The 15,241-nt window shown below is 40.8% G+C and overlaps 1 protein-coding gene and 1 long non-coding RNA gene across 2 annotated transcripts; both read right to left on the bottom strand.

The window, feature by feature from the left end:
• Positions 1-295: 295 nt before the first annotated feature.
• Positions 296-2,093, bottom strand: LOC110739475. The gene is made up of 3 exons (XR_002514828.1): positions 1,829-2,093; positions 1,125-1,247; positions 296-761 (listed from the first exon to the last, which is right to left on the bottom strand). It is a non-coding gene; the product is annotated as an uncharacterized LOC110739475 (long non-coding RNA).
• A 7,942-nt stretch (positions 2,094-10,035) lies between these two features.
• On the bottom strand, positions 10,036-11,778 carry LOC110739487. Its single transcript, XM_021919931.1, has one exon. The coding sequence runs from the start codon at positions 11,776-11,778 to the stop codon at positions 10,036-10,038; it is 1,743 nt and encodes a 580-aa protein (XP_021775623.1).
• Positions 11,779-15,241: the final 3,463 nt, after the last annotated feature.

The raw sequence follows: 15,241 nt of genomic DNA, 5'->3' as shown, positions 1-15,241 counted from the left end.
TATTATTTGTTTTTTTTTTTGACAAAACAGTCCTGTAATTTACAGCGTGTACAATGGCAGAAACCACGTTCCAAAACACATAAAGTTTGTAAGTCACCTCTTCCTCTCTTCACCTTCTTTGGCAAAGAAGGCTATAATAAATTAGTAAAAGTTGGACATTACTACTCTACTTGCAATGCCTATTTGCTGAACCTCATTAACATCAATTTTTATCAGCCAAGCTAGAATCATAGTTCCCTTATTGATAAAAAAAACAACTTGTCAACTGATAAAATTTATAAACAAGCAAGAGAAATGCATGACTAATGACTATGCACTATACCGAATGCTCCAGGAAAATAAAAAAAAACATAAATCAGCATTTATTACAACCAGAATTTCAGATGCCTATAACTTTAGAGCAAGAGACAAATGAACTTGCCGCCTACCTGTATGATACAGATTAAAGTATTTGAAGTAACTCAATAGAACAGGAAAAGGCAAGAGTCCGCAAGACAATAGTTAGTTCACAAAAAATATTTAAAGAAGAGTAAAGAACATGAGAAATAATCGTGATTAACTACCACCTAATAATATTGTGCAACACAGAAGTACTACCATAGATATAAGATTCTTTTAATAAAAAAAGAAATACAACGGGTGAAACGCATGACAAATCAGAAAATGCATGCAGGCTGAGAGCCCTTGATTGATCATCTTGCTTCACATCACCATGCTCCACAACTCTTTCTTGAAAGCCCATGACACAATGGCTGATGACTCTATACAGCACAAGGAGTTTCCAATTAGAATGAACACGTTTAAAATTAGAATTATAAGTTTACACAAGACATTTGTCAGCCATCCCTCAACTATTTGATGTTTAAACTATGAGATCTAGCATAGAATTATCACTAAACTAGCCAAGACATCACACGGCACACCAGAAGAAATATCAGACCAAGATTTAAATCACAAGCCACTATTGTTGAATGCTCTCTAAGTGATCATCAGTGTTTCCGGTAGCTAATCTACTTAATGTGAGGAGCTTCATACACAACAGCTACACATTAAGTCAATACACAAACCAACAAATTTAGACAGAAGAAAATTCGACAATTAACACAGGTTAATGGTGCGCATACCGTATCCTGAGTGACGACCCTTCCTCTTCGCCTTCATCATACGACGAGCACGAGACCTTGAATGAATCTTGGCAGGCTTCCTAATAATGAAACCATCCTTAACCAACTTTTTGATATTTTGACCTAAACAAATCAATTTAACATAAATTCCTATTCATTCATATCTTACAGAAAAAAAAAAAAACCTAATTACCAAAACAATCAACATAATATAAACTTCAATTGCATAATGAAGCCATATCAACTCCAACGAACTTTACAAAACCATTACAAGATCACAAAATCATCAAGGTAAATATAACAGCATATAACTTATTCATAATACGAACTAAATCATTCAACTTGATCAATTAAATAATTTCTTCCAAAATTAAAACCGAAATTTGCAGATATATCGTCATTTGCAAATTCAAGTTTATAGAATAAACACTAATGAAATCAATCAACAAATATAATTCACAAAAAATTACGATGTTTTCATAATACTTCCTACAATTCGGTCAATAATACATCAAACGATCACTATTTTCCAGAAAAATCACATAAAAAGCACTACATCAACTACCGTAAGAATTTATAGGGTTCTAATTTAGATAATCATCAGAAAAAGTAGAAAACAATAAAATCTGACGATCGATTGAAAATAACTAAAACAAAAAGACAACCGAAGAAAATTGAAATCAAAGAAGAGAGAAAGAACTTACGAGAATTAGCCATGGAGATTTCATTGCCTTCATTAGGATCAAGCCAAACCTTACCACGACCACACTTGAGAATATCGGCGGTGAGCCGCTTCTGAAGCTTCAAAGACAATGGAGAGGAGAGATGCGTGAGAAAATGGAGAGGAGGAGAGAGAAAGGAGAGGAAAGAGAACGTGAGAGTGGAGATCTTAGCGGTTGAATTTCATAAAATCTAACGGTTGGTATTGATTCTCATATAAATGCTAGTTCTCACATAAAGGGTGGTTCTCACCGGATCCCGACCCTATATATATATATATATATATATATATATATATATATATATATATATATATATATATATATATATATATATATAAGGGTAGCAATGGGCTTTAAATTGGGCCTAGTTTACACTCTTTACAAATTGAGCATGCATATAAAGTATATTTCGATTTGGTTCCTTTTTTCAGTTTTGAGAAGCCCACAACCGAATTCAAACCGAAAAACCGAATTTGCAATTTTTCCAATTCAATCCAAATCGAATTGAAAAAAAAAAATCCAATTCAAATTATTAAATCGGTTTGGTTCGATTTAGCTTGCGGTTTTTATCTGTATTACTATCACCGCTAACTAGAGGGAGTGCTGAAGAAGATGGGAGCCACAAAAGACACAACATATTGATGAAAGTTGATTCAAATTTAAGGTACCACAAAAGTAGTTGACAACTTGACATCCTCTTCTGTAGGTATTTATTAAACATACTTTAGTAATTAGCTACTAAATGAGTTTGATTCACATAAATTACAAGTTACTGACAACCTCAAGACAGTAATTTAGTAGGAAATCTAATACTCCGTACCAACCACCTTTCAGCAAGACAGCAATAAGCCTATGATGCAAGGGGTAGGATTACAAACACAGTACACATTACAAACACCCTTTGGTCATTACTGTCACTTTCACTAATTTCTAGTGCCCAAGACGCATAACTGGAGCATGGTACCTTCTTATTAGGTGGGAAGTTTTACGCAAGCCATGTTCCTAACTAAACATAAAATTATCAAAAGTAAGAACCTGGGGCATTCATGATAATCGCTAGTTATAAATGAGAAATATGAAGTAATTCTTAAGAGCATGTCTACCAGATAATATTTATGATAGAAAAAATTAAATCAGCTACAGCATACAAAGTTACAAACTATAGTCACTGTCATATAAACATCTTTGCTGCTAACTAATGGAAAAAATGTAGCAAGGACCATAGACTCTCTAAATACAATAAGATAGAACCTCAAAGCATCAACCTTAAGCACAATCATGAACCTGTAAGGCTGTAACAATAGGGATGACTCGAAGTTGAGATAGCAACTCCTCAAAGTCCCAGCTTTAAGAAAGCCTTTCCACCAGAAATCCCGCAAGTAGGAAAGAGTGCGTATACAAGTCCTAAATGTACTATAAAAATTCCAACTCATTCTCTATATAACTCGCTTCAATATAATGATCGCTTATCCCAAAGTAACCTGTCTATACAAAAGTGCTGGAAAAGATAATGCGTTTATGCACGTAAACCCATTCTGATGTCATTGAAAGACACACTAACCAATAAGGATCAGAATATCCCCCTGATGTTTAGTACTTATAATATCTGACTGCTGTCAGACCATATTCAATCACAGTTTCTTCATTTACTACAGGTCATTTCAGTAGCAAAGACAATAACCAAAACCAAAGAAAATAGAAGCAGATCAAATCTGAGAGAAATTATAAATTTGTTATCACTCTTGCAAAGAGAGGTGACTATCTGTTATAGCAGTAGGACCTAACAACCATGACAAGATCTGCATACATATTTCCTGTTGTAAGAGCTTAAACCAGCAAGGCCAGAGCAACAAAACAAACATCAACATTGAGAATCGAAGTGCAGGAATAATTGCATAAGATATTTACCAAAAAAAAAAAAAAAAATTGCATATAAGATAAGCCTTTGATTTTCTAAACCACAACAATCTTACTGAAGAAATCCAGGAGTTATATGAGTGTATGATCCAACATATCAATCCTCTAGACACTACAAATCAACAGTAAATCTGATGATCAAGATGCATCAGTGTTCTAGAAGATCTCAAATAAAGACAAACACCAGAATAAAAAGCACTAAGAAAACTAAAAGTCGTTTTACAGCACATTAGCTACCAAAACATCCCCAATTTTTTAAAATTGATCTCTATTGAATAAATTATCTAAGTAAGATCTCTATCGGTCTATCCTTTATCTCCTTGTCTCCAACCAGAATATTTTGGCTGACATCCTTGACACACTTAACCTTTCTAATATCTCGAGTCTTCCTATATCTTTCATACAAAGTCTAAAAATGTCCTTTTCCCATACTATTGTATCCAAACTTGCATAAAAGTCTCGATTCACATGTCTAATATAACTCTCCTCCTTTATCCGGGCTTGAGACCGGTGGTGAATGCCACAAAGTGCCACTCACAGGCGGAGTTAAGGATGGGTTCTTCAGCTAAAAAGGGGGGAGAAAAAAGAGAAGAAAAGGGTATCTGCTATTCTACTGAGCAGCATTACTGCCCCATTGCCTTAGATAGTGATTAAATTTAACATAGACGTCACTTTTGCGCACACAGTCCCCACCAATGGAACATAACAAAAAGACAAGGACACTAAATGACCATCCAAATCTCAGTTACATAAGTAATAACTCTTAACCATACAATATTGCCAAACAAGACCCAAAAATTGTATCAGCATAAGAGTATCAGAAAATAGCCGAAAAGCCAACCACCTAGCAGGAGTGTGAATATAGCAGCTCAGGCTCAGCAGCTCCATTGTGAATAAAGGTAAAATAAAAGGAGAAAGAAATACCTATATATCTATTTTAGTGCAGCTCGAGTACCCCATAAAACTCAATTTAATTCACAAGTATCATTAATAATTAATTTATTTTTTTTTATTTTTTTTGGAGACGCACAAGCATCATTAAATGTAAGTTGCTAGCTAAACGCTTTCCATCCCACAAAGTATATGAGAAGAGAAGGGAGCAATTGTTCAAAAAAAAAAAAAAAAAAGAAGAGAAGGGAGCAACAAGGGCAAAATTAAGTCCAATGCAAAAGGCAAATGTTTGTATATATACTAAACTTACACAATAGACCATAACCTAAGGATGTATACACACAAATTTATTTAGGAAAGTGAAGGGATTGGAAATAAACTCCTTCAACTCAATAGAAATTGACAAAATAATTTATTGACGGTATGAATTACAAAGTGGCTGTTGGTTGGAAGGATAACAGGATCTAAGGACTTGAGAGATTCCAAATTGACTGTGATCCAAAAGAGTGTTACACCATCAAAACAACCAAACAGTATATCTTAAAAAAAAAAAAAAAAAAAAAAAAGACCAGAAGTTTTCCATACCGAAAGCAAACAGCAAACTATAGAACTACAAAAATTAAGGTCTCAAGAATAATCCAATAATGTCCCTCCAACATAAGTCTGCTAGTCTGTAGGAAATCAGGAATAACAATATAAAATACCGGTTTTGAAAAGAGGGCTAACAGCATGGCCATATGTATGCATTATATACAAGATACATTCGACAAGTGAAATACAACTTAACACAACAATAAATACATGCGGACATGCCAATCAATCATATCTCACCGTGAGTACAAATGCTCGATACTGCCCAATCTATAGAACAGTTTACAGCTATTATACAAAATTATACAGCTACTATTGGAAAGACTATTAGCTCCACCAAAGAAAAATTTGTGTCAACATTTTGCATACTTAGTTGGAGGAGAAGAAAAACTACACTTAAATCCTTCACAACCCACATGATCTAGTCGAAATTCCTAACATCACAGTGAACACCACTGAAGTAGAAAAACTAGGTCTAACTTACTGAGTAGAGCTCATCATAATAGCATACAATTTGTTAGGAAATCCTCCTACTAGTACAAATTCTAGTACTACGAATTTGTGGGAATAAAAAGCAATTACAATATATAATTATAATCAACTACACACACAAACCAAGCACTAACAAGTTTAGAATGAAAATTACAAAAAATTACAAACTAAACTACAAGTATGAAAGATAATCACTTGCCTTACTCCAAGCCAACGAAAACAACAAGAACATGAGAATGAGTATGACCACGTGAGTCTTCAATACTTGATACTCATCTAAGGCATGAATACACTTTCCTAAAGTGATTATTTCCCCCACAACGGTGCTTGGATTGAACCGGAAAGTCACTTTGAGATACAATAGACGACACTACGATCTTTGCACTAAGATTTGTAGTAAGATTATTAAATTCTCAAATGCAAACTTAATTGATAGAGATTTCCAAGAAGAGATTGCAAGTTTCTTCAAAGAAAGTGTAGAGAAGGAGAATATTAGAGAGGAGAGTAAAACTGAAAATCAATCTCTGTAAAAACGAAACTCCTTTAATTAAAAAGGAAATAACCGCAAAAAACCGCAGACAAGGGAAGCAGCGCGGGCGCGCCTCCCCAATTCTGCCAAAATTTTGCCTTGATCTAGAGACTTGACGCGATTTTGACGCGCTTTCATCGCGGGCCGCGCCGACCTTGCGTGGGCGCGCTGAACAGTGGCGCAGGCACTCCACTCCGACACTCTAAATCATCAACAATCCTCCCCTATTTAGAGTGTACCTTTAAACACCTTCACTTCTATCAATTAAGCTACATCTCATGCATCAATGTCAATGTCCCTACGGATTGAATTGACACCTAGTACAACGCACTTAACGATGATCATATCCTATGATTTTCCTATGGATTGAATCACCCGGATATCTTTGACCATTCGAAGGTAAAATACACACAAGACAAATCGAGTTTAACATCACTAGACACTTTTATACAGCCATGTGTCCGTATCTTTCATAAATTCATCAAGGTCAATATGTCCATTTAGACTTCTTGAAGCGGCTAAACTTCGAACTTACATAGGTAGGTTCTCACATACGTAATAGTGCCCTTGTGATAAGACACCTTCATCTAAAGCTTCTCAACTCTAAATCTGGAGAACTTTGAATAAACGCTACCTAATAACATCACAAGTATCATAGCAATATGGGTCACAAAACATTGCTAACAAACATCAAACATTCAATTCAACCACATTGAATCTAAGACTTGATATTTCTCTAAGCGTTAGATTGGGTTTCACAAATTCGTGTTTCTTGGACATAAACCCATTCCGTTCAAAGCAAATATGATGGAATGCCTTGGCAATGTTTTAGTAAAGCAATCCGCCAAATTCAATTTAGTTGGAACATAGTCAAGACTTATGACCCCATCATTTATAAGCTATTACACTAGGATATGCCTAAGTGAAATATGCCGAGACTTACCATTATACACTTGACTATATGCCTTTATCAAAGCCGAATTCGAATCACAATGAATAGCCACCGGTGACATTGTGTCACGGTCCGAGAGTTTTGACACTGGATCGTGCGGCGCGCACTTGTCTATTGACGACAAGGACGTAAGCCTAGAGCGAAGGGGGTTCGTGGCACACAGCAGCACGGACCAAGGGTATCTCAACGAAGCACTCGTCAACAACGAGTGCTGAGTCGGGGCTTGTGATGGCCGATATTTCGAAGCGGGCACAAGCGGGACCGACGATAAGTAAGGCGTCTTTTGAGGTTCTCTTGGTTTGGTGGGGAGGCTTTAAAACAAGGCAAGCACAATATCTATAAAGGCTTAAATCAACACATAAGTCTTAAAGCAAAGGCAACCCGGATAGGAGCTTTCATTCATTCAACCATTCGCCCCATAAAGAGCTTTATATTGATTACATAGAAAAATACTAGTGAACGCTGAAACTACAGTAACACAATAATTTCCCCTAGAGCCTAGAAATAAAAAAGAAAGACTTAGAAGACACTACATAAGGAAAATACAAGGAAAAAGGAAGGGGGATACATAGAGAAAAAGGCGGATTCTAACATCCTCCCCCACTTAAGCTGTCGACGACCTCGTCGACTTACAAAACAAAACATATATGTAAAGAAAAATAACAGCTTCACTCTTCTGTTGCTGGTGTGGCTCTCGTCCTGGTTCTGATGTTGGCGCGGTTGCTGGTGTTGCGGTTGCTGTCTTCTGGATCTGGATGATAGGGTTTGAGACGACTAACGTGGAAAACAGGGTGTATCTTCATCCACGTAGGCGGCTCGACTTTGTACGCACTCTTCCCAATCCGTTTAGTGATGCGGATGGGGCCTTCATATTTCCTGATCAGCCTGCGATCTCTTCCTCTAAGGAACTTGAGCTGTTTTGGGAGGATCTTCACCATCACCATATCCCCTACATCAAACTCCACCGGTCTTCTATTCTGGTCGGCCCACTTCTTCATTCTCTTCGATGCCCGCTCCAAGTATGCGCGAGCAACTTCCATGTTTTGCTGCCATTCTCGCTTAAACTCTCGTGCTTCGCGGCTCCTCCCATCTTCGGATGTTGCTATGGTGTGGGGCAGGAGAGGTTGTTGGCCCATCACCAATTCAAACGGACTTCTGTTGGATGCAGTACTCTTTTGGGAATTGAAGCAAAGTTGGGCGACATCAAGGAGCTTCACCCAATCCTTCTGGTTGGCGCTAACGAAGTGTCTCAAGTATTCCTCTAAGAGACCATTGAATCTCTCTGTTTGGCCATCAGATTGAGGGTGGTGGCTTGAAGACATGTTTAAGTCTGACCCCAGCAGCTGGAACAACTCTGTCCAGAATATGCTTGTGAATCTTGTATCTCGGTCGCTGACTATGTTCTGGGGCAACCCCCAATACTTCACCACATGTTTAAAGAACAATGTCGCCGTCTCCTCCGCACTACAAGCCTTCTGCATGGGGAGAAAGGTGGCATATTTGGAGAATCGGTCAATCACCACCATCACTACGGAATACTGGTCCACTTTGGGGAGACCACTGATGAAGTCCATTGATATGCTTTCCCACGGACGTGTCGGCACGGGAAGAGGATCTAGGAGGCCACCAGGTTTCTGACGGTCTACCTTGTCTTGTTGACAAACCAAGCAGGTCCGGGTGTAACTCATGACATCTTCTTTCATTCCCGGCCAATAATACCCCAAGGATAGTAAGCTTAAAGTCCTCTGCCACCCTGGGTGTCCAGCCCATAGGGTATCATGACATTCCTTTAAGAGCATCTTCCGCAAGCCTCCCGCCTTTGGTATGAATAGCTTGTTACCCTTTGTGAAAATGAGCCTGTCTTCTATCCAGAAGCGTCTTGTCTTTCCTTCTTCTATCAGCCTTCTAATAGTGTTCGTCATGGGGTCTTGTGAGAGGTGTTGTTTGACTTGCTCTTTGACAGAGGTGGTGACATTGCTGGCTGACATGGGAGACAATCTTTGTAGGGGGGCCAGATCGGCACGACGGCTCAAGGCATCAGCTACTTTGTTACTGGCTCCAGCCTTGTACGTGAACTCCACATCAAAATCCGCTAGGACCTCCTGCCAACGAGCTTGCTTCCCCGTTAACTTTGGTTGGGTGAGGAAGTAGCTGGCCGCAGTGTTGTCGGTGCGAACAATAAATTTTGCTCCCAACAAGTAGTGTCTCCACCCCTTCAAACAGTGAACAATGGCTAATAGCTCTTTTTCTTGGGCAGCATACCTCCTCTCGGCTCCACTCAACTTCCGGCTCTCATAAGCAACTGGGTGGCCCTCTTGGAGTAAGACACCGCACAGTGCATAGTGGGAAGCATCCGTCTCAAATTCAAACGGCTTGTTAATGTTAGGGAGGGCTAAAACCGATTCCTTCATTGCTGCTTCTTTGAGCTTGAGTAAAGCCCTTTGTTGTTTTTCCAACCAATTCCATTTGTTGTCTTTCTTCAACAAGTCCGTGAGGGGACTTGCTATCTCTGAATATCCCTGAATGAAGCGGCGATAGTAGTTAGCCAACCCCAAAAACGACCTTAATTCTGAGAAGTTCTTCGGAGCTTGCCAATCACTAATAGCTTGGATTTTCTTAGGATCCATCCTTATGCGGCCTCCTCCCACAAAATGTCCAAGGAAGCTTACTTCTTCCTTCGCAAAAGCTTATTTTTCCCGCTTCACGAACAGGTGATGTTGTCTTAACTTCTCAAGCACCTTCCTCAGGTGTTCTAAGTGATCTTCTAGGGCGTTGCTGAAGATTACGATGTCGTCTAAGTAAACAACCACAAACTTGTCAAGGGTAGTCGTGGAAGACTTGATTCATCAAGGTACAGAATGTTGGGGGCGCATTTGTTAGCCCAAACGGCATGACCAACCACTCGAACGCGCCGTATCTGGTGACGCAAGCTGTCTTTGGTTCATCCCCCTGAGCAATTCGGACTTGATGGTAGCCGGACCTTAGATCAAGCTTCGTGAAGTACACAACATCTCCTAGCTGATCGAACAAGTCTGCTACCAACGGTATCGGATAGTGATTCCTCACTGTCAGCTTGTTCAAGGCTCTATAGTCGATACACAGTCTCAAACTCCCATCTTGCTTCTTTTGGAAAAGGACCGGTGCTCCATAGGGAGCTCTGGAAGGCCGGATGAACCCAGCTTCTAACAACCCGTCCAACTGTTTACGTAACTCTGCAAGTTCTGGAGGGGCCATCCGATAGGGGCTTCGTGCAGGTGGTCTAGCACCTGCCACCAATTCAATGCTGTGATCTATGGCCCTTCGAGGAGGAAGAGATTTTGGGAGCTCCTTAGGAAGTATGTCTGCATATTCCCCAAGCAACTCTCCTATAACTTCCGGGATATCGCCTTCGACCTCCTCGTCCTTCATCGAGAGAGTGGCAAGGAACGTAGGCTCATTCCTCCTCATCCCCTTCTTGAGTTGCATCACCGAGAGAAGGGGGCCTTTCAATTCTTTTCCCTTTTCAGCTTGGGCGTGTGTCCGTAGGAGGCACGGTTGGTGGCTTGTCACAAGTAAGGACCCTAGGTGGGGCATCGAGACAGCCTTGCTGGTGTGTAAGAAATCCATCCCAAGGACCAGCTCAAAATCATCCATTGTTGCCACTGTGAAGTCCAGGCTCCCACTCCATTCCCCAATCCTGGTGCTCACATTCTTTGCCACGCCGCAAGTCGGTTGTGCTTCAGAGTTCACAGCCTTCATGCGACCACCACTATGCACGGCTCTCAGCCCTAACCTGTTTGCCTCGCGCTTCGTGATGAAATTGTGAGTGGCCCCTGTATCAACCATCGCCCGAGCCTTCTTCTCGTTTATCCAGACATCTACATACATCAGGCTGGTAGCCCGACCCTTATCTTCCGACGTTTCTTTTCCCATAGCGTACATGCAATACACTGCCCCCAACTTAGAGGGTTCTTCTTCGCTTCCCATGTCCTCCTCTTTGTCCTCTCCTTTATGAGGGTTAGAGGACATTGAGGAGAGAATCTTCTGGAGGTTGTCTATTTCTGACTTATGTTGGCACTCAAACCATTTGTGCGGCCCTCGACAAAGTATACAGGTGAGGGGTTTATTCCATGATGATGATGAGCCCGAGGACCCACCTCTGTTTGTAGATGCGGTGAAGACATTCTTCTGCGAGTCTTCTCCCCCATTCCTGAACCTATTCCCCACACTGTTCGAGCTAACCTGAGTATTACCACTGGTACTCCTTGGGGTGCTTGATGTTGACCCACTATTCCCCTTCTTCTGGATGGGCGCTTTGTCTGACGAGTAATCCATCAACCTTTCAGCTGCAGCTATAGCACCCGATAAGGTATCAATTTTCTGGCGCCATATCTCCCTTTGAGCCCAATCTTTCAGACCCCGCACAAAGTTGAATAGGCGATCCTTCTCTGACATGTCATAAATCTCTAACATGCACGCCGAATATTCCTTCACATACTCCCGAATAGAGGTCTTATGTTGCAGTGTTGCAAGCTTGGTGCGAGCGACAAGCTCAGTATTCTCGGGGTAAAATTGAGCCATCAACTCTTTCTTTAGATCCTCCTAAGTGTCTACCGACGTTCTCTTAGCTTGAATATCGGCGTACTTGGTGCGCCACCAAATCTTAGCATTGTCCACTAAGTACATCGTGGCAGTATCAACCTTCAGTTCATCCTCCAACCGACATATACGGAAGTATTGCTCCATGTCGAAGATGAAGTTGTCCACCTCCTTCGAGTCTCTCGTGCCATTAAAGGTCCGAGGTTTAGGAGGTTTTATTTTAGTACCTCCACTATCCCCGAGCCCTCTTTAGGCACGCATCAAGGTGGCACATTTGTCTTGTGCCTCATCAGCTAAGCCTTACACAAAGTTAAGTTGCTCCGTCAACCCATCCACCGTCGACGCGAGCCTCTCCATTTCCTCAGCTTGCTTTATTACAATATCTTCGAGCTTGGACATCCTTTCTTCCAGCATAGCCCACTGTTCTGACTTGCCTTCAAGCCAAGCAAGTCTTTCTTCCAACGTATATCCTGGCATCTCTTCGTTCGACATATCTCGAGCAACCCGGCTCTGATACCAACTGTCACGGTCCGAGAGTTTTGACACTGGATCGTGCGGCGCGCACTTGTCTATTGACGACAAGGACGCAAGCCTAGAGCGAAGGGGGTTCGTGGCACACAGCAGCACGGACCAAGGGTATCTCAACGAAGCACTCGTCAACAACGAGTGCTGAGTCGGGGCTTGTGACGGCCGATATTTCGAAGCGGGCACAAGCGGGACCGACGATAAGGAAGGCGTCTTTTGAGGTTATCTTGGTTTGGTGGGGAGGCTTTAAAACAAGGCAAGCACAATATCTATAAAGGCTTAAATCAACACACAAGTCTTAAAGTAAAGGCAACCCGGATAGGAGCTTTCATCCATTCAACCATTCGACCCATAAAGAGCTTTATATTGATTACATAGAAAAATACTAGTGAACGCTGAAACTACAGTAACACAATAATTTCCCCTAGAGCCTAGAAAGCAAAAAGAAAGACTTAGAAGACACTACATAAGGAAAATACAAGGAAAAAGGAAGGGGGATACATAGAGAAAGAGGCGGATTCTAACACATTGGCTTTGGCAATAAAGGCAACTCAAACATGAGATTTCTCAACCATTCAGCTTCCTTACTAGCTGAAGCAAGAGCAATAAACTCCACTGCCATAGTGGAATCAACAATGCAAGTTTGTTTCTTGGAAGACCATGAAATAGCACCTCCCCTAAACATGAATACCCAACCACTAACAGAAGAGTCATCCTCTTTGTAAGTGATCCAACTTGCATCAGAATATCCTTCTAAAACCGAAAGAAATCCACTATAAGTCAAACCAAAATCCAATGTACCTTTAAGGTACCTCAAGACCCTCCGAATTGCAAACCAATGTTGTACACCCGGGTTACTAGTAAATCTACTAAGTTTTCCTACAGCCAATGCAATATCCGGTCTTGTACTTGTCATGGCATACATCAAAGATCAATTATCCTTGAATATTCCAATTGGGAAATCATTTTCCTCGAATTCTTAACCAATTTAACATTAGGTTCCATGGGGTATTTACAGGACTCTTATCAAATATATTAAACCGTTTGATCATCTTCTCAATATAATGAGATTGACTTAAAACAAGTCTTCCGTTGTCCCTAATAATCTTGATGCCCAAAATGACATCCGCATCCCCCAAATCCTTCATCTGAAAAGATAAGGATAAGAATTCCTTGGTCAATTCTACTTGTTGTAGACTTGTACCAAAGATAATCATATCATCAACATATAGACAAATGATAACACCATGACCTTTGTCATCAAATTTGCTATATATACACTTATCAGCTTGATTCACTTTGAATCCAAAGGACAATATCGTTTCATCAAATTTCCGATGACAGTGCTTTGGTGCTTGTTTAAGTCCATACAATGACTTAACCAATTTACACACTTTATCTTCCTGTCCTTCCAAACTTAAAACAAGTCTTCCGTTGTCCCTAATAATCTTGATGCCCAAAATGACATCCGCCTCCCCCAAATCCTTCATCTGAAAAGATGAGAATAAGAATTCCTTGGTCAATTCTACTTGTTGTAGACTTGTACCAAAGATAAGCATATCATCAACATATGGACAAATGATAACACCATGACCTTTGTCATCAAATTTGCTATATATACACTTATCAGCTTGATTCACTTTGAATCCAAAGGACAATATTGTGTCATCAAATTTCCGATGCCACTGCTTTGGTGCTTGTTTAACTCCATACAATGACTTAACCAATTTACACAACTTATCTTCCTGTCCTTCCAAAACAAACCCTTCGGGTTGTTTCATGTACACTTCTTCCTCTAGATCTCCATAAAGGAATGCCGTCTTGACATCCAATTGATGAATCACTAGATTATAAACTGAAGCCATTGCAATCAATAACCTTATGGAGGTAATTCTTGCAACCGGTGCATAGGTATCGAAGTAATCAACACCATGTTTTTCTCTAAAGCCTTGGATAACCAATCTGGCTTTAAATTTCACTATGGAGCCATCCGGTCTCCTTTTCCTAGTGAAAATCCACTTGCAACCAAGAGGTTTGCAACCGGGAGGTAAACGTCCAATGACTACTATAGAGTCATCCGGCAGAATGATCAGGTGAGCTGTTGAAATACAAAGCCTGGAGATAACTTTCAAACCTAGGCGGGCAGTGAAAGGTCAGGCGTTTGCCGACTTCATTGTTGAAATGACTAGGCCGGCACAGCCAGAAAATACTGATCAGGTTTGGAATCATTCGTCGACAGAAGTTCTACAATGAACGGCTGTGGTGCAGGCGTAATTTGTAAATCTCCGGAAGGGGATACATATGAATATGCACTACGGTTCAAGTTTCAAGCTTCAAACAACAAAGCTGAGTATGAGGCCCTGCTAGCCGGTATACGCATGTGTAAGGCGGCAGGGGTAAGAAAAGTTAACGCCTGCTCAGATTCCCAACTGATCGTTAGCCAATTCAACGGTGACTATGAGGCCACCCATCCGGCAATGATCAAGTATTTGCAGGCGGTCAAAGATGAGGCTGGGACACTTGATGAGTTTCATCTAAGTCAGGTGCCCCGGTCAGAGAACAATCAAGCGGATGCATTGTCCAAACTGGCCTCATCCGCCACTCGTGATACGCCTAGATCAGCCTTTTGGGAGGTCATGGAAAAAAGAAGCATTGAACATGATCCCATTGGAGTTCTTGACTGAAGCTCTACCTGGATGGACCCCATCCGGGATTATTTGGTAGACGGCACTCTGCCGGATGCCCCTTCAGAGGCGACAGCATTAAAGAAGCGAGCTTTGAGCTTCGAAATGTACAAGGGGGAGCTCTTGAGAAAGGGTTACCTCTAGCCGTTGCTGAAGTGTGTTATCCCTAAAAGGGGAAAAGAGGTGCTAGACGATCTGTACGCGGGCATTTGTGCTTCACATATAGGCGGCAGAAC

This window comes from Chenopodium quinoa, unplaced genomic scaffold (genome assembly GCF_001683475.1).
Source record: "Chenopodium quinoa cultivar QQ74 unplaced genomic scaffold, ASM168347v1, whole genome shotgun sequence".
Classification (NCBI taxonomy): Eukaryota; Viridiplantae; Streptophyta; class Magnoliopsida; order Caryophyllales; family Amaranthaceae; genus Chenopodium; species Chenopodium quinoa.
This window is presented reverse-complemented; position numbering and strand designations above follow the sequence as displayed.

Excerpts from the sequence above, each read along its gene's own strand:
- LOC110739487 (XM_021919931.1), bottom strand. The coding sequence starts at position 11,778 with ATGGCTCAATTTTACCCCGAGAATACTGAGCTTGTCGCTCGCACCAAG.